General features: G+C 44.3%; 1 protein-coding gene across 5 annotated transcripts in view; it reads right to left on the bottom strand.

Annotated features, from left to right (window-relative positions):
* Positions 1-24,236, bottom strand: part of GPM6B (glycoprotein M6B) — a 159,416-nt gene that overhangs the window by 4,935 nt on the left and 130,245 nt on the right. For all 5 annotated transcript variants that reach the window (XM_056131267.1, XM_056131263.1, XM_056131264.1 and 2 more), the window contains 4 exons: positions 7,229-7,415; positions 5,824-5,980; positions 3,014-3,185; positions 861-934 (listed from right to left, as the gene is read on the bottom strand). In XM_056131267.1, coding sequence (XP_055987242.1) covers positions 861-934; positions 3,014-3,185; positions 5,824-5,980; positions 7,229-7,415 — 590 coding nt within the window. The remainder of the gene's footprint in view (positions 1-860; positions 935-3,013; positions 3,186-5,823; positions 5,981-7,228; positions 7,416-24,236) is intronic.

Genomic DNA, 24,236 nt, shown 5'->3' with positions numbered 1-24,236 from the left:
AGAGAACAGTGCATTTACATCAGCATTTGACTGCAAGGGTCTGGAATATGGTGCTGTGTCAGTTTTTTTTCCTCTATAGCTCTTTTTTGCAAAGCTGGGGCAAGCGTATATTTTCCTTTCCAGTACTTACCATCCTTTGGGACCAGCCATGAGCTTTGTGCTAATCTTAATGATGGGTGTACAAACTCATATATGAGCCAGTAACTCATTTTAGTAACTCACCACTTTCCAAAGCCATGTGAGGATTCTCTTAAGTATGCAAACTCCACTAGTACATTTAATAATTTTTCATTATAAACAGCTATAAGCCAATGCCTGAAAATATTCTAAAAACTTGAAGTGAAGGCAAACAAGAAACAGTAGCAGTGTTACTTTGGAGACATAAATGATTAACCATCACTTGGTCCAAACCTAAATGCAAGGAAATCTTTTTTAGGAAAACTCAGATATGTTTGTCCTTTGACAAATATTCTACTGTCTGAAGGGGAGAGAGAAACATCTATATAATGCTTTCAGATTTGAAGGAATGGGATCACTCCCCAGTGATGGCCAAGACAGTGTTTGATTCTAAGGGATCCTCATGGAATGGCTTGGATCACATGAGAGGGCTACTAATGCCCAAACATTGGTGATTACATATAATTCTTCTTGGAGTTCACAAAATAGAGCTTTCCTCACTAGCTTTTTGCTACTTCTACCTAGGAAAGCTGTTTTGGGTCATACCCAGGGGTGTTGGGGATTGAGCCTAGGGCTCCTGTATGGGTCCAGCACTTGGTGCCATGGCCCTGCTCCCAAAGAGCCCCTTTTCTTTTTCTCATGTACAGAGTGATCAAGAGTCCTTGGGCGAGAGAGGTACTTACCTCATTGGTGTTGCAGATGTTCTCAAGAGCAGAGCCACATATTCTTCCTGGGAAAGCATTCCACGGAATGATGCCTGCAGAGGGAAGCCCAAGGAACCTCTTAGTATGATCTGCAGACCTCATATTTGGATGCCAGTTACTTACCATCAGATGCCATGCTTTGATGACAGGTGACAGACAAATCTGCCCTCTGCAGAACAGGTGTTTTGGAATACCAAATTCCACTTGGACTAGAGGTGAGAGCAAAATCATCTAGTCCATAAGAAAAAGAGTCTGATAACTCTGCATTGTGTGCTTGAGCTGATACTTTTCAAAAGTGATTTTCAAAGCGACATTTTTCCCTAGAGAGACTGAGTTAAAGTAAATTCACCCTCCTGTATAAAATAATCATTCTGAGGTCAGATGAATTTTCACCAGAACCTTGGCTTTGGCACCCAATTCCATGTCACGAGTTAACTTTGCAATTGAATATACAGAAATTGTCATGGCAGCCTGATGAATTATTTGTTTATTGTAATGTAACACAAAAATTTGGGTTACTATTTTATTATGGCATTGTTTTCATGTTTGTTCTTGTGTCTTTTGCGATGTATTGAAAATTCTTTTGACTTGAGCATTCAGTCGAAAATTTGAAAAAGAAGATAAACATGGTCCTTCACCAAAGATCTATGACACCTCTCCCAGAGAAAAGGAGGATTAAAAACCATTCTCCATTATTACCATGGGCCAAGAGTAAATCCTATGGTATATGAAGTGTCTCTAAATTGTCAGTGGTTTCAAGTGCAAAAACATTTTGGAGGGGAGGGGCCACACCCAGTGTTGCTTGCGGGTCCATGAGTTGCTGGAGATCTGGATAGGCTTCTCACATGCAAAGCATACACTCAACCTGTTAAATGATCTCCCTGGCTCCGAAACAGAAGGTTGAGATATATACAGATATTCACTATTAATTTTTGTCATCAGTAATTAAGAAGAGAAACATAATATACATTCATTTACAAATCCTTTAAATATCAAACTGAGATTCACTTTTTTTTTAATGTAGGAGTATTGCTATTTAATCAGCCATTGATTAGGCTGACATGAACTCCACTGAGATTCACTTTTTAATCCATTACAAAAACAGTGTGTTTGTGAAAGTAGTCTCTCAGGGCAGTTTTTGGGTGGGGAGGGGAAGCGTTGGGCCACACCTAGCAGTGCTCAGGGGTTGTTCCTGGGGATATTTGGGGAATCAGGAGGTGCCAGGAAATAAACAGGGTAGGCTGCATGCAAGGTAAGCACTTTCCTCTATAGTATCTCTCTACCTCCTCCAAGGCAGTCTTATGCAAGTTTAATATTATGGTGTAAATAAGGCTGAAAGCCATGATAGAAAAACAAGCAAAAACAAAATAATCACTTATTGCTAGTAAAGTTCTAAAACAAGTGATTTCTTCAGTTTTGCTGAAAATTCCTCACCGCCCCCACATCCCCTGAGCTGCTTCTGGCTAGAAGCACCAATTAAACTCTTACTTAGAAGGGTGCCTTCTCACTCTTACAGGGAAGTCCAAGTCTCAAATTAATTGGCAGGAGGAGCAATATCTACTCTGTGCTTGTCAAAATGGACCGGCCTTAGTTGCCTCTTAAGGAGACTCCTACTCCATTTAAATACATCTGGATTTTATGGGGGGGGGTTGTGTGTAGATGCCACATAAGCAACAAATCATTTAAAAAGAACCTGATTTCAAGAGCTGGACTTGCAAACTAATTGGATTACACAGTACACACGGTGTTACTATGGATCACACAAAACCAAAAAGAAATTGCAGGGGAAGAAACAATGTGTACTGTAGAGATCTGGAAGTCCTTTTTCGTTGAACTGCATTAAAAAATGCTAGGCTGTAAGTTACTCAAAGTAACTTCGAATTTTTGTCTTTTTGTCATTTTTTTGTCATTTTTTTTGTCATTCGAATATCTTTTTGTCATTCGAATTTTTGTCTTGCTACAGATTCGAAAACTTCAGTGATGTTTCCATCTAGAAAACATGGTGAGGTAAAGTATATGCGGTTCCCGTGGAAGAAAGGAGGTGGCTGCTTGATTACTGCCCAGGAAGTCACACAGAAACCAAAGCCCACTTGAGTAATCCGCACCCGAATGTTAACATTAAAAGGAGGTACCATATTGCCGGATATCCACACAGATCTGGTCCACACCGGCTGTCCCGTTGGTCTGGGGCGACTTGATAACTTCACAAGTTGACCAGATGTTGTAGAACATGAACACCGGCACCGCAGAGAAACCAAACACGCCCAGCCAGGCCACTCCCAGTACATACGTGAGGAAGACGAACTAAGCCAAAAATGAACAGGAAGATGGGTCACTGGCCCTGGCCAGGCTCCCCTGAGGTCCTCCCTTAACATGAACATGAAACCCTGAGATGATCCCTAGAGCTCATTAGCAGCAGACCCTCCCACATGGGGGGTCTTTCTAAACATCAGGTTGAAGAACAGAGAGCGTTTCTCTCAGTCCTTCTCTGAAAGAACTTGTATTGTACAGGAGAGACAGGGCTTCTGGGAGCAATGGTTATCGCACTACCCCTCTGAAAAGGAGCTTCACTCGTTCTCTGACCCTGCAAAATTACTAAAAGCGCCAGCCGTTTTGAACCGTTATGAAAGGTTTAAAATAGCTTTGAACCTCATCTTAATGCACAGGGAATCTGATGAAATTCTCATTTCCCTCTAGTTTCTTTCGTCTTTAAAATTCACAGCAGCTCTGCAAGCAAAGCAACAGCTCAGGAAAAATTTGTGCTCACCCACACGTTGCCACAGGCGTTTTCAGGGAGAATATAATCATATTGCTTTCCTTTCTTCATACCCTTCCGCCCTGACTACCAATTTTCAGACAACTTTGAAAGGCTGCTTCAAAACCATTGTGGTATTTACATTTTCAGAATGTGCGCCCACAGAGTGTGTGGGTGTGGGTTTGGAATTCAAGTTTGACTTCTATTTTTTTAAACCCAGCTGAAGACCTTGAACATTCCAACTTTCCGTGGTACTGGCAATACCTGGATGATTCCAGGAAAGTCCAAGGTCGGGCCCAGAGTCACTGCCTCCTGTTGGTCACCCAAGAAAACTGTAGGAGCAAGTCTCCTTCCTTTTCTTTCCAAGGACATTTATATACCCTCTGGTATCAATTTCATTTCTAAACTCATGCAAAGCAGCCGCTTTCTTTTACTTACCCTTCAAAATAATACTGATTTTCTAATAACACCACAGAGCGTTGGAAAAGAGCTGCAGAGGGAAGGCCTGGTATGGACAGCCCTAGAGAGAGCCCTTCCTATAATGGCCGCCTCCAGTCCTGACAACAGGGAGGGACTTCCGGTGAACATGGCCTAGCTCTGCTAGATCCTTGTGGGAAGGTATCTAGAGCTCACTTGGCTTCCTTGCCTCATGCAACTTCTGTGCTTAGCATGTTGCTGTGGCCGTCAGCAGCGACCTGCCCTTCTGGGTGGGCATTTTCAAGGAGCCACTTATCAACAGAACCACAGTGTTGAAGGCTACAGGTGGTTGAGGGTAATGGAGCCAGACAGCCACAGTCTCCATCATAAGCTCCAGCACTCCTTACCATCCACCATTCTGTAATACTTGCTAAAAGGCAAACGAATGCAAGTTCAATTGCCAAGAAATTGGAAATTTTATTACTCAAGTGCATATCAGTTCAACCTATCCACAGGAACAGGGGAGAGATGTTTAGGGAAGATGGCGAAGCTAATGTGATGGCAATGTGGTGAGGGGTGAATAGTACGTCTTGCCTCCAAGTCCCCTAGAACATGGCAGGCAACCACTGCAGTTCTGGGGCCCCTGGAACTTATCAAAACACACCACAGCTCTGGCCAAATAGGTGGTAGTGGCTGATTGAATCCCATGCCCCGGTAGACACCTGAGCTGCCAGTGCTCTGTGCCCCTGCTTTGGTTGCTGTGCTCCCCAGTATTGTTTTTGAGTTACTTTCCCTACAAAATTTACTTTTGGGGGCAGTGCCTGAACTGAACCTAGAGGTGCTCTTTACTGCTAGGCCATATCCCTAGGCCCCCGTGAAAGTTCCCATTCCCTTGAATCACATAGAGCGTTCTTGTACTGTTCTGCACAGTAGCTTTATCAACATCTTCTTTGCAGCTGGGTGTTTCTGAGTCATCTACTCTCATGTTCGATGAGCAACACCAGAGTGCAACCAGTTTTCTCTTTGGGATTTTGGAGCTGGAGAGGTTCAAACCCAGAAAGAAGGAAATCGTTCAACAGTTACTTTCAGCTCAGAAGGTCTTTCCTTTTAAGAACATAGTTTTCTTAGGAGAACTCCAATTCCACTCAAGGGGGCCTGGGACTTGGAGGAGGCCTGCTAGCAGAGCCTAGAGGAACAGGGTAGCCTGGGGCGTGGACTAAGATCTCCCCTGGTACAGGGCCATGGGGGTCTCTCAAATTATCAGTACCCTTTGGCGGAGCTCCTTCGGGAACCCTACGACCTTCCTTGCCTTTCTCACAATTCTTTTCTGGCTCCACCACCCCCAACCCAAGGCCCCTTCTCTTCCCCAGGTCCCTTCCTTCCCCAAACCTCAAAGTGAGCTCCTTCCTGAAGGCCACTTCTGCACACACAACCCTGTCATCTCTACCCTCTACATCCACAGAAGCCTCAGCTCTCTGCACTTTCCTCCTCAGCCTGGCTCTTGGGGCCTTTCTGACCTGATCCCCTGGCATGTGGTTGCCAGATTTGACTAGCTCCAAGGCTGATGGGCCTGGTTCTTTCTAGGGCTCAAGTCTTCTCTTTGAGGCAGTGCCTTCGGCACATGCCCACTGCAGTCCTGGGGCTGTCCAGCAAATGGTCAGACTCAGCAGGAACCAAGGTCTGGTGTGTTAACTGGAAACTGGGAAGACTCATGGCTTGGACCTGAGGCCACCAGCACAGAGGCATGCCTAGCCACTGTCTTGGACTCACCATGCCACTGATGCAACGGCCGCAGGCAGTGGTTTTGAATTCTCCATGCAGCTCCTTCACAGCGCTTGTGGTGTAGAAGCCTTCAGCCAGCAGGATGATTCCGTACAGAAAGAAGAAGGATGCAATTCCATAGATGACATACTGCATCAGCTGGATCCTGTGGAAAGAAGGCATCCAACGAAATTCAAGGCATCACAGAGAGCTGTCATGTTTCCAGACCTTTAGTAGGAAGAACCTGAGGGCAATGACTTCTGTGGCTCATGGGATACTCTGGGCCAACACCAAGAGCTCTGGCGCCAGGGCCAAGCACAGCTGTAATCTTTACACACTGGCAAGTTCTCATTTGGCAGGTAAGCAGACACAGGCCTGGATGCACCCCAGTGTACTGAGTCACTGACAGAAACGGCATCTGAGCTGCTGTTAAAAGGACAATGTGTTGTTGGGTAGGCGTACAGTGTGGTCATTGTACTTTGAAGAGGCGTGAAATTGTACCCCTAAGACATCCCATCTTGTAAACCAATGTCACCACAATCAAAAATTAAAGGACAATATGTCCTTTCCACCCTATCAAAATGCCATCCTATAAGGCACCCTATCAGTTCAACAATATGTCCTTTCCACCCTATCAAAATGCCATCCTATAAGGCTGGTGCTGAGTGGCATTCTGAGAAAAGGCCTAAGCGTGCTCTAAGGGCTGCCTGAAGGAGCAACCTAGACAGATGATTTTGCTTTCACATTCTTGCTCCCAAAGTGCTAATATGGAAGGTAGCTTGAGATTCAGAAAATTTACTGACAACTAATTTTGTCCTATGAAGGCCACCAGAGGCCCAGATGACTTTGACCTTCCATTGGTATCATCTGGTACTGGGGTCTTCTTCCCAGAGATCAGGGTACTGGTGGTCTCGGGAGAAGCCCGGGAATGGAGACTTCTTAAAGCTTTCTGGGAGTTTGAGACCTACCCATCAAGGATCCCAGAATGAGAAGGCAGAGATTTTAGCTAATGCCCAGGAACTAGCCTTTTCAGGCTTGGAGTATGCCCCGGGATCTGTGCTCCTGCCAGAGATCGTAGATCTCAGGCTGTTCCTTTGGACTTGGGCTAAGTCCTCAGAAGGATTTCTACTGTTACAGGGACAGTCACTTCCATGAACAATAGATGGCACGATTCTCTGGGAGCAACTGGTCACCTTGCCACAGTCTCCACAGCTAGTGTGAAGAGTGGCCACCCAGGATGGCTGGCACCCCCTCATTCATTCCCTTTTCCTTTGCCCATGGGCCTTTTTTCTATTTGAGGACAGCGAGCTCAAGGATGGCATCAGTTTTCAGCCAGGAGAGCACATTTCAGTCTTTTCTAGAACTCAGGGTACCTGCAGTTCAAATCCACCCATTCAGGGAAGGAAATACTCACACTTCGCTCAACAGGGCATGGTCACTGGCATTGGTGGAGAAGTGTTGCTCAAGAATCGCCACAGTACCCGCAAGAGCCACATGCCCACAGCCACAGAACAAGGCGACTCCAGAGAAGCAGAGGATGGTGGCCACCAGGGAGGCATACGGGACTCCTCCCAGACACTTGATGCAGCACTCAAAGCAACCTGGACCCAAGCAGAGAAGATGCAGCTGTGAGGGGTCTGTGGGTCTCAGGACCACCATAACTCTTCTAGCAGAGAAGGCACTCCCTCCTTTCCCTCCTCCCACACATGCTTTGTGACCAAAAGCTCAACCTCCCAAAGGCCGGGGGATGGGCGAGGGGAAGTTGTTATCTCCCATTCTGTTGGCCAGGACCCGGAGGCTCCAAGTCGGACTGTGACTTGCTCAGGGTCTAGAAGGGTAACGAGTGGCAGACCAACTGATAACAACTTATGGAGGAAGTCACAGTTCTAGAGCTTTCTGATTGTGAGTTGCAGGGGCGCGGTCATCCCTACTCAAGTGACAATGAGGAGCAGCCATTCCAGTGAGGGTCAAAAGAGAGGACACCAGGGAAGGAACACTTCTGTGAAGAAAGAAAGTCAAATTCCACAAATCTCAATTTTGGTACATCTATTTCTGTAGTGACCCATGGTTTCCTCTGAGCCTTTGACCTACTGGGCAACCAGAAGTATCAAATACAGTCATTATATGTGGCTGGGTTTCAGAAACTAATAATTTTTAGAAAGGTGCTGGGTACTTTGGTCCTTTGGTACAGTTACCATGTTCCACTCAGTGGGTCCACTCAAATTCATTCACATTCATATCAGAAATTACCTTGACCTTTAACTAAAAATATCACCCCCAGCCCAGGAAGCACACTCCCTTAATTCACAGTCCCTTTCCGCCTCCTCCTCCCAGCTTCCATCTGCCCCCTTCCCCAGCATATGTTCAGAGTAAGAACCCAGATCTGGTGAGTGACATTCAAGCAGTCAAAGAGGGGGAAGGAAACAGAAGAAACAAAAAAGACAAAATGAGCATCCATGGAGTGAAATGAAGGAGAGCGAGCCACAATTCACTCTTCCTCTAGGAAGAGTCAGACTAAATCCTTTAAAGGCAGATTTTTCTTGAGATATCCATATGCAGCCCTCTCCCCCAGGATAGAGCCAGATCACATATTCAACTGGAGACATTTTTTTCCAGTGGAATAGAGCTGGTCTCGGGATAGCCTCTCCTGGCCTCCCTTTTCATTTATATCATCCAGTTGTCCAAAAGGAAAGTGGAGTCTGAACACATTCTGCTGTTAAACCACAGTCAAGAGCATTTCATTACTCCAAGATAAGCACTCTGAATTATGTTAACCGCCCCCCCCCCTGGCCAAAATTGTCTGTTCCAGTAGTCAGGCCATGGCCGGCTAGCAGGAAGCACTGGAGAAGTGTTTTCCCTCGTGATGAACAATCCCATTCTCAACTAACATTGGCTTAAACCCACCGTATGAGGCAACCACAAACTCATTGCCAGATCTCTCATCAGTCCATTGGAAAATAAAAAAAAAATCTGCTAAGGCTTCATGCAGAGTCCTCTCCCTGAAAAGGACTTACGGAACTATATAAAATGAGATACAGAATTGCGTATCGTTCACATTCACTAGCAAGCTATCAAGTGCCTTTAGGAGCTGGGATAATGCAGATCTGTGGACAAGGAGGACGGGTTCCACATTATTGGTGGTATCACCTGGAGGTTCTGGTCGGAAGCATGTTGTTTTACCAAAATTCTCTCCAGTCTCCAAACCAAGAGAAATCAAAACTCCTGGTCTCAGTGGGATCCACAACATAAAGAGCAACAGGTACATACATGCTGTGTCAGCCACACCACCACCCTTATTGTATGTCCTTGATGATTATACGACCAAGATGCATGCCCGATTCCCTGGCTAACTGTGACATATGGTCCTAAGTGGATAGAGACATGTGGCCTGGGGACTGTTTTGTCCCACATGGTAGCCACTAGAACATATGGTAGACTTATTAAAAATTCAGGCGGTGATTCAGTTCCTTGGTGGCATTGGTCAGATTCTTCATACACAACAGCCACGTGTGCTAGTGTGTTGGACCAGGCAGACAGTTTGATCACTGCAAAACACTGCTTTGGAAGATACATTTTGATTCATCACATGTTTAATTTCATATAACATAAAGCTTTGGTTTTCATTTTGAACTTCATTAATTTAGTACTTTTTGAACACTGGATGTTAAGCACCGTGCTTGGCACTGTGGATTTAAATACGAACTAAGAGGGTTTGGGGCTTTTGTTTCTGGCCTCCGAGAAGAACACTGTAATGCCACAACATCCAAGTAACAATTTCAGTACAGTGGAATGAGGGTTCAGATAGAGACTTTGAGGGCCCAGATGGGTGTGGAGAGAGAAGGAGAGAAGGAACATAATTTCTACTGGAGATGGGTCAGGAAAAGCTTTCAACAGAAAGATGTAGTATGCAAAATTCACAAACAGAATTTGTGTCTGTATATTTAGGTTATGTATCTATTAATAAACTCACATCCTTTCTCATCATTTGAAGTTGGGGTTAGATGTTACAGAAGAGCACATTTGCCCTCCAACATAGAACACATCATTCCAAATCCACAGTGGCCACTTCAAAGCAAATGCCTTTTTATCCAAAGAGCTATACCATTGTGCTGCTTTCTAAAGAAATATCAGAGCTGTTCCCTGGCTCAGGAGGATAAGTGAGCCTAGAAGAATGATGTTCCTCAGTCTCACACTCGCTGCTAGAACAAAGATAAAGTTTCCCTATAATTTATCTTTCAAGGATTTCAAGTACCCCACCCTAGGAGTCTAGTTCTATTATTACAGGCATCAACAGGGACTCTTGATTTGGGGGATCACATCAAAAGATTACATTCTCTATGCAGACACAGGTGCTCTGATGTTTATAGTTAATGGTTTTACTTGAGGCTGCAGGAACTCTGGTTTGTACAGAAGTCACCATATCAGTTATTGTTTCACATGCACAGAAAAAACTTATCTTAAGACTCCACTGGCAAATGTGAGTAAAAGCTTGTGGAATACAGCATGGGAAAAATCTGTAGGGAACATTAGCTGGATACAGAACTTCTCTGGCTTTGTTGACCAGCTATTTGCAGGATACAATTGCCTAGGTATCCAACTATCTACAGGTAGATCTGTCCCCTCTGGGCTATCAATGTCAGAAGCTATCTCTATCTACGGTGTGAAAGATAATGTCAAACACTGGGAAGTTTGGTCATACGCCATACAATATGTCAGAAAAACCAAAAATACTGTCTACTATTAGTGAAAAAAAAGATCTGAATGTGATTACAACCAATGAAATCAATACTGTTAATACCCTTGCATAAACAGTACTTATGACTTAACATACATGTGGTATGCATGTGATAGAGGTGGCAGTGGAGTTCAGGTTGGCCTAATGGCATGTGGCCTGTGCAGTTTCATGGACCTATACTTGTTTTAAAACTCTGCAATTGACATGTTGAAGTTCTTGATACTTTTTAAATAAGGATGTCTGAATTTGATTTTCCAATGGGCCAGGAAATGATGGAACCAGCCTTGACTGTATTTATATGGAAGGAGCTCTTTATATACACATAGAAACATTTTTGTCTCATTTTAGTATTAGAGAGAAATACAGCCTAGAAAGACAGACATTGCCTTGCCTAACATATCCCCCTAAGTACGGCAACCATCTAATGCTATATGAAGGGACAAGTAATGTTCTACATTGAATGACTTTTTCATTCTTTTTTTTTTTGCTTTTTGGGCCACACCCGGTGATGCTCAGGGGTTACTCCTGGCTCATGCAGTCAGGAATTGCTCCTGGCAGTGTTCAGGGGACCATATGGGATGCTGGGAATCGAACCCGTGTCGGCCATGTTGGCTGCATGCAAGGCAAAGGCCCTACCTGCTGTGCTATTGCTCCAGCCCCGACTTTTTCATTCTGAAACAGAGTAGCAATTACTCACTATGGTATCCATCACATGGTCAAAGCTTAATTCTCCTAAGTCAGCAAACTGCTCCTAGACAAAGGTTTTATAAAGAGTGTTCTATTGGAACACAGTTATACCTGTTCATTTACAAATTGCATGGTTGATTTTTGCCCTACAATCAGAGTTAAAGTCCAAAATATTATGCACTATTTACACAAAAGTTTGCTGAATCGTGGGAAAAAACCTGGACAAAATACATAAAAGAGTGGTCTTCAAGTTACTAGATATCAGACTATAATGAACCATCCATGGCTAATGAGTCAATTATTAAAATATGTACTCATCAGAATCAAAGGACCAGTATTGTTCCATAGCTCATTTCAAAGAAGCAGTTCACAAATACTCATAGGAAGATTGCTTTCCTCTTCCTCAAACAAGAGAAAAGTTTCCCGAGTACCCTATTTTATGACCATCTCAGTATTGCAGTGTCAGAGAGGACTAGTTTAATGGAAGCCATCAGTTACTCAGTGAGACAGCTATAGGTGAGGATGACGGCATTAAGAGGAGGGAACAGCTGTTCCCTCATTGCATTTCATTCATTAGTGAACAATCAATGCTCACAAGTGTGTCTCGGAGGCCCTATGCTTTGAGATGGGCACTGGGGACTTGACTAAGAGCTACAATCAGCTAAGAGAAGCACTGTCTACATGGTAATGGAGTTTACAGTCTACAGGAAAAATGGGCAAGAACAGATGGTTTCAGAATTAGAGTTCATTCTGTAAAGGGAGAGAAGATGGGTTCTATAGCATGCTCTTAATGGCAGCAACAAAAACCCTGTGGGAAGAGCAGGGTGCTTTCCTGAGCCTGGAAGAAACTAGAAAAGAAAGAACAGTTGGGAAGAGAATGTGGAGAGGCCAGGAAGGCAGGAAGGATCCCTCAGAGGTAGAGCTCTCAGAACTTCCTCAGCTGCCTGAAGGAATCTGGACTTTATCCTCAGAACTATGTGAAACCAGTGAACATTTATTTTCTGGAGGTCTTTGGACCACACCTCTCAGTGCAGAGGGGCTACTCCCAGGCTGTGCTCGGGGACCATGTGGTGCCAGGGATCAAACCAGGGTCAGTCATACACAAAGTAAGCATGCATTAATTCCTTTACTGCCTTGCTGTTCCCCCCCCCCCCCCCCACTGAGCATTTTAAACCACAACATGGCTTTGCAAAAGGTTGCCCTGGTTGATGTGAAGAATAAAGTAGATATGGAAATGAGTAGGTACCCACTGCAATGACACAGCACAAAAAAATTAATACCTCTGGGACGTGGAGATGTCAAATGGGCACAATTTAGTGTGGACTGTAGTAGTGGGGTTGGATTGCCCTGCTAGGTTGCGAAGGACACATGAGGCCTGGTCTGTATAATTGGATGGGCACTGTGTTCTTCCCAGTGCTAGGGTTGACCAGAAGAGGGTTAAGTTTTAAGGACAAAGATGTTGGTTTGTGGACATGTGGAATTAGAATGGGTTGGGTGTCACCCTGAGTGAGGGATCCCAGCAGGCGATTGATACAGAGGTCTGTAGCTCAAAGAAACCCGAGATAGATGTGGTAGCTTTTACTGGAAAACAGTAAAAACTTTCAGAGGTCAAGAAAAGATCTGAGTAGAACATGTATCAGCTGAACGTGCTGTGGACCATTTGATCTGAGCACCGTCGGTACAGAAATTGAGAGAAATGCAGACTTTTGGGTCCCACTGAAGACCAGCAGAATCAGAAATAACATTTTAATAGCTACCCTGGGGGGCGATTTGTGCACACAAGATTTGAAAAGTCCATTTCTGGTCCCCGGTCCCATTTACCCAGGTGCAAGTGGGGTAATCTGAGTCAATTGGAGGAGCCTGCTTTTATATTTAGTTGAGTTTGTGATTTCTCCTTAAGAGAAGGTCCCCAGAACTTGACCATAACGCCCTGCTCACTGGTACATCAAACAGTAAGTTCTAGGGGCTGCAACAAATAAAGCCAAAAATGGTCCCAGCTATCCAGCTGTCTGGAAAAGAGTATAACTAGACTGATCTTTCTGTGTACTGTTAACCTCAGAATTTGTCACAAGGAAAATTGCTGTGGTGCCATGCTACAAGTCAGGAGGGCAGTCCCTGAGGGCAGGGTGCTGAGTGTGTTCTCCAAAGGTCATGACGCTTTGACTCTGCTGTTCCCTAGCTGAGAAGTCACAGACTGAGCAGCTGGTGAGTTTGTGCTGAGTATCAGCATAGCATCCCATTGCCAAAGTCCATGCTGCTTATAAGATGGGTGCTTTCCCCAGAGATGCTTACAAAGAAATCCACAGATTGGGTTTGCCAAAGCTTCTAACCAGCAATTACAATATCAGTTCATGCGAACCGGAAAAGACAATGAAAGCATTTATGATATAACTGTGACCTGCTCATGTGAAAAAAAAAACAATGCTAGACTTTTGGACACTTTTTACTAACAATTCCCAACATTTCACCAACCCCTAAACCTCTGTTAGGTTAATAATATCTTAAGCCTTCATTTAGATAGCCTCATTCTGTGGCCAAAGAGAGTTTTAGGCATTGAGTCACACAAAAACTCCTGTGTGTATTCGCCTAATGGTTTAAATATAAACCACACAGTAGGGAGAAGTACGCACCAGTGCCACTAACTTTCAAAGGCCACTTGTCTTGAGCGTCTTTAGAACCTTTTGTGTGGAACAACAGAATAAAACGTGTTTTGTCCTTGGCCTTGTGGATGGCCGTTGCCATGGCTGTGAGTTCATAACGGCTCAGCGATTTGCCCCAAGTTGTCTGTGATCCAGGATGCAGATTTACTGCTGGCAGAGGAGGGCCCACAGGAACAAGGTCTCAGAACCTTTCCCCTGGAAAGAATGGAACACCCGCACACACGTTCAAACACACAACGCTCTCTGCACCTCCCGCTTCCTTGATACTTTACTGATTACTGACGAGCTACCAAATGAAAAAGAAAGGGAGAAGTGACCAAGTTTGGTAACTTGAGAACAACCATCAAGAAGGAAAAGGAGGTGGAGAGAGTCCTACAAAGAGAAGCAAAAGTGCATGTTGATCTCGCTGATTGGTCTAAGAAAATAGTGCTCAACGCAGGTGACTGTGCCCCAGGGATATTCAGGAGTGTCTACAGACAAATACCAGGAGCAGTTGCTACTGGTATCTAGTGGGCCAAGACCAGGGTGCTGCTCAAGGTTCTACAGGGTGTGGAGCAGTTGCACTATGCTACACACCACACCCATTGAGAAAGGCTGGGACTCAATGCCAACTGTGCCAACATCAATTACTTCCTCTAAGGTCACAGCATACAGTCCTGGCCTGGTGCTGCCAAATTCTTAATTTTTTAAAATATGAAAATAAAAAATATAACTTTGCTTTATTCTCTATTTGGTGTGAGGGTGCAGGGGTGAGACCCAGGGCATCAGACATGCAAAGCAAGGGCTCTACCACTCAGCCACATCCCTGACCTTGTATAATTGAAACCCAAGCACAAAAATTTGTAAGTCTACAACTGTACCTCATGGTGTCTCACTAATAAAAATGAAAAAATAAAACAAAACAAAAATACTTTTAAACACAAAGTAATACCGCAGGTTAATAAGATACCCAAGAATTACTAAAGCATTTAAAAGCAAAAATAAAATAATAATTTGGAAACATTTTGACAAAAAAAATTATAAACTGGGGGCTGGAGTGATAGTATAGCAGGTAGCTTGTTTGCGTTGCACACAGCCAATCTGGGTTCAATCCCAAGCAGCACGTGTCATATCCCTGAGCACCACCAGGAAAGATTCCTGAGTGCAGAGCTATGAGTAAGCCCTGAGAACTATTGAGTGTGTTCCCTGTCCACCCATCCACATAAAAAACAAAAATCCTTTGGAGAATCAGCCAGAGAGCATTAGGAAATCTTGATGCCCAGACTCCTCTCAAGATCAATTAGATTTTAATTTCTCTGAATAGGGCTCAGAAATGAGATATTTTCTTGTTGCAGAGGTTTAGGCCACACCTGATGGTGTTCAGGAACTGCTCCAAGTTTGGTGCTCAGTAGTTGCTTCTGGTGGTGCTTGGTGACTGACTGGTGCTGGAGCCTGAACCCAGGCCTCCCATCTGCAAAGCAGGCTCTGTTCTGGCCCAGGGTTTTTGTCTTAACAAAAACTCTCTGAGTGATTTTAATGAGCACTAAAGTTTTAGAATTAGTGCCACATAGTAGGGGATCAGCAAACCATAGCCACCAGCCAATTCAGCTCAGCTGGGGAATTTGGAATGTTCTTGTCTATTTCTAAATGATTTTGTTTAACTCAGTACTATTTCATGACACATGAAAACTACATGAGCTTTAAATATCTGTCTGGGGCCAAAGAGTTAGCTCAATAGGCTAGAGATCATGTTTGGCATGTGGGAGGGTAAGTTTTGATTCCTGGCACCACACTGTCCATTCTCCCCACTATATCACCACTGGGAGCAAGTCCTGAGAAACATGCCAGAAGCAGTACCTGAACACCACCAAGTATGGCACAAAACCCCACAGAAATCAAATGTATGTCTAAAATGTTGGATAGGAACAGTAAAAACTGGTTTAGACATTACTGTATATGAATGTTTTCAGGCTATAAAGATGGAGTAGAGTAGTTATCATCAATATTCACCATCTGACCCCTCACAGAGTGCAGATTCCAGTTAGAGAGTGCGGTTTTTCAAACTGAAATGTGCAGGTAATTCCCCTCTGGGAAGTCACTATATCGTTTCAGATTCTGTTTAGGCAGGACTGGGAACAGTCTATACTCTGGGCTCCCAGGTAATTCCCTCTGCCCATCTGTCAGCCACACTCTGAGCCACTGGGGCTATAGGAAGTCTTGACAGAGTTGGGTATCTTCAGCCCCAGCAGCCCCTGAGATCCTTTCAGATATCTACTAGGACCAACTCTTTCCATAACAGCACAAAATGTTTCTTTCACATTTGTCCAGTAAAGTTACCAATGTCTTAGTATCAGGCAGAGGCAAGACAGGCGAGCAAAGCAACAGTACATGCCTAACACCACATACTTGTAGGAAACAATCAGATAGAAAAGACAGTTCCACTGAACTGGAACAGCTTGATCCAGTAAAGATCCTATTTTATTCTGAGATCTCAGCCTACATGCATACCTCTTTGAAATTCTGTCTGATGCACAATGATCCATGCCAGACTATAATAATTTGCCTTGATTTGTGTGATAGTGTTACCAGCTCAACTAGCGCCATACATTTTTTTTGATGTTTTGTTTTGTGGAACCATTTTTTCTTGAAAAATGACTGACAAACTATGGTTATTCAGACTTAGGCATTTGGTAGAATGTTTCTCAAAGTAAATCAAGCTAACTTGGAGTTGAAAACAACTGATAATATAGGTTTCCTCCAGTATCCCAAGTATAATGCTCAAATTTAGTATGATTTGATAGTTTCTATGGGATTCTCAAAAATATTTTCACACAAATTAATGATATTAGCATTTTCAAGCCCTCAGAAGAACCTTCTAAATTATATCAAATAGGAGCCTTCTACTTTGGATTATAGAGTAAATCTGTATCTATTGCCAATCAAGTTTTCAAAATGTGTACCTGTTGCAATGAGCATGTCAACTTCCTAATATTTAACAGAATCCTTAGTGAAACTGGTGGTAACATTAACAAGTGTGATGCTATTCTGATATGGTATTCTAACATGTGTCAATATTTGGAGCATCTGCACAATTCAGAGAACCAATATTTTCCAAATGTGTGATGTTACATAATCATTTTTTGAATATAGAGCCAATCAAAATGTAACATACAGAAGCAGACTTTTAACAGAACAAAAGAGAAAAAAGTCCACTAATGTGGTTTCAGATCACACATTACAAATAATCTTTTTTTTTTCTCTTTGGGACACACCTGGCAATGCTCAGGGGTTACTCCTAGCTCTGCACTCAGGAATTACTCCTGGCGGTGCTCAGGGGACCATATGGGATGCTGGGACTTGAACCTGGGTTGGTCGCGTGCAAGGCAAATGCCCTACACACTGTGCTATTGCTCCAGCCCCAATAATTTTAAAGAATCTACCTCTTGCTGAAATGTTATGTATTATTAAGGAAGAGTTCCACAAATATATTAAAAAGCCATTAAAACACTCCTTCCGGGGTTGTAGAAGTAGTATAAAGGGTAAGACACTTGCCTTGCATGAAACTGACATGAGTTCGATCCCCAGCATCCCTTTGGTTCTCTAAACTCTGTCAGGAGCAATTCCAGGTACAGAGCCAGGAGTAAGCCCTGGAGCACCACTAGGTGTGACCAAAACAACTAAATAAAATAAAACACTCCCCCCACATCTATATATCTGTGAGAGACTGAGTTTTCTTTGAGGAAAATTAGCAAACTGAGATCACCTATATACTTCCACATAAAGATGCCTTTGAAGGAATGTAGAAACAAATATATGAAGCCAGGTGTTGCAGCCAGAAAGACAGCTCAGTGGACTAGAGCATATATTCTTTGCGTATAGGAGTGTCAGGTTTGATTCCCAGCAATGCAAAATCCCCTGAACACCACCAGGAGTAATTCCCAAGCACACTGCCTGGTGTGACTCCCATTCCCCCCCCCCCCAAAATACCCAAATGTCTAATGTCACTGTCCTCCCGTTGTTCATCGATTCGCTCGAGCGGGCCCAGTAACATCTCCATTGGAGACTTTGTTGTTACTGTGTCTGGCATATCGAATACTCTCGGTAGCTTGCCGGGCTCTCCGAGAGGGGCGGAGGAATCGAACTCGGGTCGGCCATGTTGGCTGCGTGCAAGGCAAATGCCCTACCGAAAAGTATAAAACATCACAACTCTTCTCTATTAAGTTTACTTTTGTAAAGTAGTTATTTTCCTAAACACTGTGTATGTTCATGTGTAATGGGCTTGTTATATTTGGGGGGATAAAAATCAAACCTAGGGCATCATCTACGTGAAGTATGTCCTCTGCTACTGGGCCGTAAACTCAGCCTTGTTATTATTTTAAATAACAAATTTATTCTACAAAATTGCCAGTTGTACCTTCTAAAATGGTAAATATTTACAGATATAACCTGTCTGAGCAAAAGCTTTGGGGGCTTCTAATTGTGTTAAAAGTGTGAACACTTGAATCACGGACATAACACATCAGGAAGGCATTGTGAAATTAGAGCTGAAATGAAATGATAGGCTGCTCTAAGTTTTCTCTCTCTTAAATTTTGGGTTACACCCAGCAATGCTCAGGGCTTACTCCAGGCCCTTTTCTCAGGGAGCATTTGTGGTAGTGTTTGGGGGACCATATGCAGTGCTGGGAATCAAACCCAGGTTGACTGCATGTAAGGCAAGTGTCTTAATCCCTGTACTGTCTTTCAACCCTCAGTTTTCTCTTGAACATTTTAGTCCTTGACATAAAAGTTAAACTATTGAGAATGTGAAAACTGTTTGTAATGAGATAGGGGGAAGTGCTTTTCTGCAGATTCTTTTACAAATTTGTCCTAAAGCCTGTTACATAAGGCATTTTCATTTCTGTGGCATGCTGTAAGAATGTTAAAATAGATTAGCCTCTAACACTGGCAATATGGCAAGAGCAGTAGAACATAAGCAATTATAGAAAACTAAAGATGCATTCACATGACCGAGAATAAACAAACTCAAGAAACAGACACTTGTTAGTCTCTTCCTTGGCCTTTTGCGGGAACTGGCTTGGATTTTCCCAAAGACCATGTGAATGCTTGCATGTGTGTGCATGTGAGTGTGTGTGTTCTTAGTAGTGGGGGAGCAAAGATCCAGGAAGTTGAGGGTAAGTAACTCAAATTTTAGATGCCATAGAATGTTAAGAGCGTAGAGAGCTGTAGGGTCTAGAACCTAGGCAAAGGGGATTCAAGCAATTTAAGTTTCTCAGAGTTAAGCTTTAGCAGCCCTTAATCCTGGCTATCTGGGTGAAGCGTCTAAAGATTTCTGAATCTGTGGAGTACCTATTAGTCAAGATGGCTTTGCTTAGGAAGCTATGGGGAAGATGTGTATATGTAGGCAGTCATGTGGACAGGCCAAAAAAGAGTAGGAGTCCTGTGGTCAGGCGGACAGAGGCATGAGACAAGGGGAAGAGTTCCAGTGGCACCAAGTTTCTCAACAATACCAGGGCATAGTATGGCAGAAGGCAGAGGCAGGTGGGGCCCTTCTCAAGCCAACCTGAAGCCCATGGGCACTATGCAGGTGTGGGAGCAAATGAGTGGCACCATCTGTGGTGGTTCAACTGGGATGTGGCAGGATGGGAGTCCAGCACATTGCTGCACCACTGGAGTTTGGAGCGGGATGGAGCCTTGTGAGTTCCAGTCAGAGAGCACAGGGCATCTTTGATGCAGGCAGGAAGAATGAACAACAAACACGCCAAGCTGGGGGTTACTGAGCCATCAATGTCACACGACACGTGGCGGAAATGACTAGGGAGAGAATGTACTTAAACACACTCTGATTAGTGCCATTTTAGAAAACTAGAACTAATAATCCTGAGAGGCAGAGCCGGGAGTGGGGAGCTGAGTGCCCTTCCCAAGTAGGCAGCGAGGTCGGTGACCATGTCCCCACCAGATTCCCGGGACTGGCTTCCTGGGCACACAGAGAGACCCAGAAGTGCCCAACAGCCCTCCACCCCGCTAAGGAAATGCACCTCCAGCATATCAATTACACCTCAACAAAGGCTTAAAAATATGTTTTGGTAACTTCGGTTTTTGCGGGAGACATTAGTCATTTTAAAAGATCGCAAGTCCCTTTGAGGAACTAAGGGTTGGTAGCCAAAGGCAGGAGTCACGTCAGCTTGGGAAGGCCAGACTAGGGGCTCAGAGCTGGGGCTGCAAAACCTGCAGGCTCCCCCGGACCCTTGGTAAGAGCATCCCTCTGATGGGCATATCGGCCAGAAGGCAGACGTGGGAAAGACTGGGCCAGGCCTGGGGAGGGAGGAGCAGAGGGCCAGGAACACTGGCCCTTCAGGGACTAGCAAGGGGGCAGGAAGAGAGCTTAGGGGGAGCAAAGGAAGGCGATGGAGTAAAGCAATTCTGCTGCTCCATGTAGGATCGTCCTTATTTTATTTCAAGGTGGAAGAAGTGCTACATGTGCTTTAGGCTATCTGGATAATGATCAGCTCACTGGCTTAGGTGACACAGGCAATCAAAAGACCCGTTTCCCTTCAGAAAATGCTAGAAAATGGTAGAATGTTCCAGATCTGCTATGCTCTCCATGTCCGCAACCAGCTTAAAATCTGGCACAAGGCTGTTCCACATAGTACGCATCATTGAGAGCCAGTTTCCTGACTCTGACTTGAAGTGTGTCCAGCACTGTTTGGGGACCCTCAGCACGATTAGCTTTTGGGGCCCACACTCTGTGGAGGCAGGGGAACTGTCGTGTGCATTGTAGGATGTTGGGCAGCATCTCTGGCCTCCTTCCACAGGATGCCTTACCCTTCTGCAGTTGGGACAAGCCAAAATGTCATCAGATGGCACCTGGTGCCCCCCTGAAGAGAAAACTGCCCCCATATGAGGGGTGGAGATATGACTCAGCTGTAGAGCACTTGCCTTTTATGTGTGATGCCCTGGATTCAATCCCTGGCCCTACAAAACAAAAACTAAACCAAACCCAAAAAACCTCCCATGATTGGAAACCTCTTCCAAGTACTGGCTCTCAACCTGGACTGCATATGGGACTGGGGAGAGCTTTCAAAAATACCAATGGTTGGGCTGGAGAGATAGCACAGCGGGTAGGGCGTTTGCCTTGCACGTGGCCGACCTGGTTTTGATTCCCAGCATCCCATATGGTCCCCTGAGCACCGCCAGGAGTAACTCCTGAGTGCAGATCCAGGAGTAACCCCTGTCCATCGCCAGGTGTGACCCAAAAAGCAAAAAAAAAAATACCAGTGGCTACCCTCCCACCCCCCACCCAGATGACTCTTCTATGACACACAGGTTAACAACTCCATACTAGAGAAGAAACTTCATTCATTCCACAAATCTCCCAATTTACAGTTTCTTCCAATATATTTATGTGTGTTAGAGCTTTTGTTAACAAGGAATCTGTAGGGTCTTTTCTATAGAAAAGGAAAAAAACTCTTTTTTTATTTCAAGAAGAAAACAGCTATTTTCTTCTTTGGAGCCTGTGGTACCTGAGACTTCAATGAGCCCTTCAACTGTTCACAAATACCTACTTCACAAATACCCACTGATTGCTGTGCAGCTCAGAATGCACCTAGACCTGTCTGGTCCAGGAAACCAGCAGTGCATACAATGGATGCTAAAGGTATATATACAAAATCACAGAAAGTCACCCACATCGTGAGTGCTAAGATAAAGTGACAGTTATCCCAGAGTAGTATCCTGTGCTTTTGTGTTTTTGGCACTGAGCCAGGTCAAAGCACAAGGCATGAGTTGACTGCCCTTCGTAGGCATTTAGCTCTTCAACTTGGGGATGAGGTGAGGTCTGTGCAAGTTATAGGGCAACTGCCTTAAAGATAGAAGACAGAGCCTAAGGGACAAATGATAAGATTCCATGTTGAAATGGTTTTACAGCTTGTGATTCCCACCCCCTGATACACCCCATGGAATGCCCCCTCCTGGAGTGTGAGTTGAGACTAGTCACTTCCTCCAAATGTCTATTTTGTTTTTTTTTCTTTTGGCTTTTGGGATCACACCTGAAGATGCTCAGGGGTTACTCCTGGCTCTGCACTCAGAAATCACTCCTGGCAGTGCTCAGGGAACCATATGAAATGACGGGGATTAAACTTGCGTTGTCCGTGTGCTATACTATTGCATGCTACACTACCTGCTAACTACAGCCCCGCTCCTAACGTCTAGAGTGTGGCAAATGTCATGGGAGTCATGGAATGTTAACTCCTTGGTCAGCTGTCCATCGACTGATTTGTGCCTCCTCACACATTCTGTCCCTCTGGTTGGCACACTCAAACTCATTACTCGCCCCCCCCCCTCGTGATGAAGCCATATGGTGTATGATGGGAGACCTACAGGAGGGTTCACATGGCAAATAATGAAGTTCAGTATTGGGTCAATAGTTGGTGTGGAATGGAGGCTCTCAGTACAACAGGCACTGAGTCCTGCCAACAATCACAGGAGTGATGGGGAAACAGATACTTCCACAGTTTGGCCTTCTAATGAAATTATTCTCCGTCATTGTTTTCACTGTAGCCTCATTAGAAACCTGGAGATAGTTAAGCCTACCAGACTCCTGACCCATAGAAAGTGAGATAGACTAGGCTGTGGCTCGTAGCCACTACTTTTAGTGAACCTGGCATATGCAACAACAGAGCTAAACAGAGACTCACCTCTGTTGCTGGGCTATAGGTCTTCAGTGGAATCCTTTTTCTTTATTCTCACAGAGTCACACTCAAAAATTCTGGGAGTGGGAGATGGTTTGGTGCTTGGGACCAAACATGTCACTGCTGGTAGCATTGGGTAGCAGATGTTGGAGAAGCACATAGTCTACCAGCTGAGTGATTTCCCTCAACTCCTTATGCACAGAGAAGCAATATAGTATAGAAACAATAAAAGCAATTTGCTCCAAATTCAGTAGCACTATATCCTATGTATATGGCTTTGGGCATTGACATGGTTAATTATAAACACAAATTGTTTCTGACTTTCCAGATGATATTTTTCAGGAGGTGTTTTGAACTGAAATGGTATTTTACCATTGTTAATGGGGACCTATTTTCTTACCCGTTTCTGATTCTCTCTATATAAGGCAGAGGTAGCCAAACTTCAGTGTATGTTTGAATTACCTGGGAGCATATCAAAACACACCTTATGTTATTGGGCCACAGCCAGGGATCCCAAGAGGTGAGTGGGGTCCAGGAATCTGACTATTTCACCAACGGCATCAGAGAACTAGACTTCAAAAGCTCACTTTAAGAAGTTACCCCGATATTACCTTTAGTAAAAAGATAATCAGTCTTTTGCAGATCACAGAAAATAAGACTTACTAAAGTGTTCTAATTAAGAGAAGGCAACAGCTCAATGCTTCTACTTTCATGATAAGGTTTGTTATAGGAGCAAGAACCCAAACAAGACAGAAGGGGTGAGCTTCCAGAAAGAATTCAGAAAACATCTGAAAAATCCAGAACTTGAGTGGAAAATCTATGAGCTAGATTTTAGCCAGCACAAGGAATAAGGATTCTGAGGACTGGTGCGATGAGGGGGAGGGATTTCTGCTGGAGATTTTAGGAAACTGAGTGAAGGACAGGGTTACTCATCAGAGGTGGGCTGAATTTGCAAAATGTGCCAAGAACGCACTATTCTGAGCTAAGGATGGGCAGTTCTCCCCCCATAAAGGACTGGACAATAAATATTCTGGGTTTCCTAGGGCACGGGGTTCCAGCTATCAGCCGCTTCAACCTCTGTTGAAGCTCACAGGCAACCACAATCTATAAGTGGGTGGGTATGGCTAGTGTCAATAAAACTTTATTTATGAAATGCAATGGGTAGCACCACTGGACTGGTGTCAATCAAGTCCTCATAGTAAGCTACATGGACTCCATTTACTGCCCTTGGGAAGCAGCACAAAATACTAACAGATGTTCTAAGGTCATGGAAAGGCTTGCTTTGGCCCCATGCCCTCTCCTTCCAGCCTGCCATTACACCAGCAGAGTTATTCCATAGGGTGAAACCACTGTCCACAGAAGCTTCCAGATTAAAATCAAGCATGAGAAAGTACCACCCATCTAACTGACTCACTTGCCACCCCTAGAGCTTTCTGTTCAGTGTAAGTGACATTTACCTAAGCATGTCAAAAAGTGCAAACCTGGAGCTGGAGTGATAGCACAGCGGGTGGGGTGTTTGCCTTGCACGCGGCTGACCCGGGTTCGATTCCCAGCATCCCATATGGTCCCCTGAGCAACGCCAGGAGTAATTCCTGAGTGCAAAAGCCAGGAGTAACCCCTGAGCATCGCCAAGGTGTGACCCAAAAAGCAAAAAAAAGAATAAAGTGCAAACCT

Source organism: Sorex fumeus, unplaced genomic scaffold, assembly GCF_029834395.1.
Source record: "Sorex fumeus unplaced genomic scaffold, SorFum_2.1 ptg000086l, whole genome shotgun sequence".
Classification (NCBI taxonomy): Eukaryota; Metazoa; Chordata; class Mammalia; order Eulipotyphla; family Soricidae; genus Sorex; species Sorex fumeus.
Note: the sequence above shows the minus strand (reverse complement) of the source record. Positions and strands in the feature narration are given on the sequence as shown.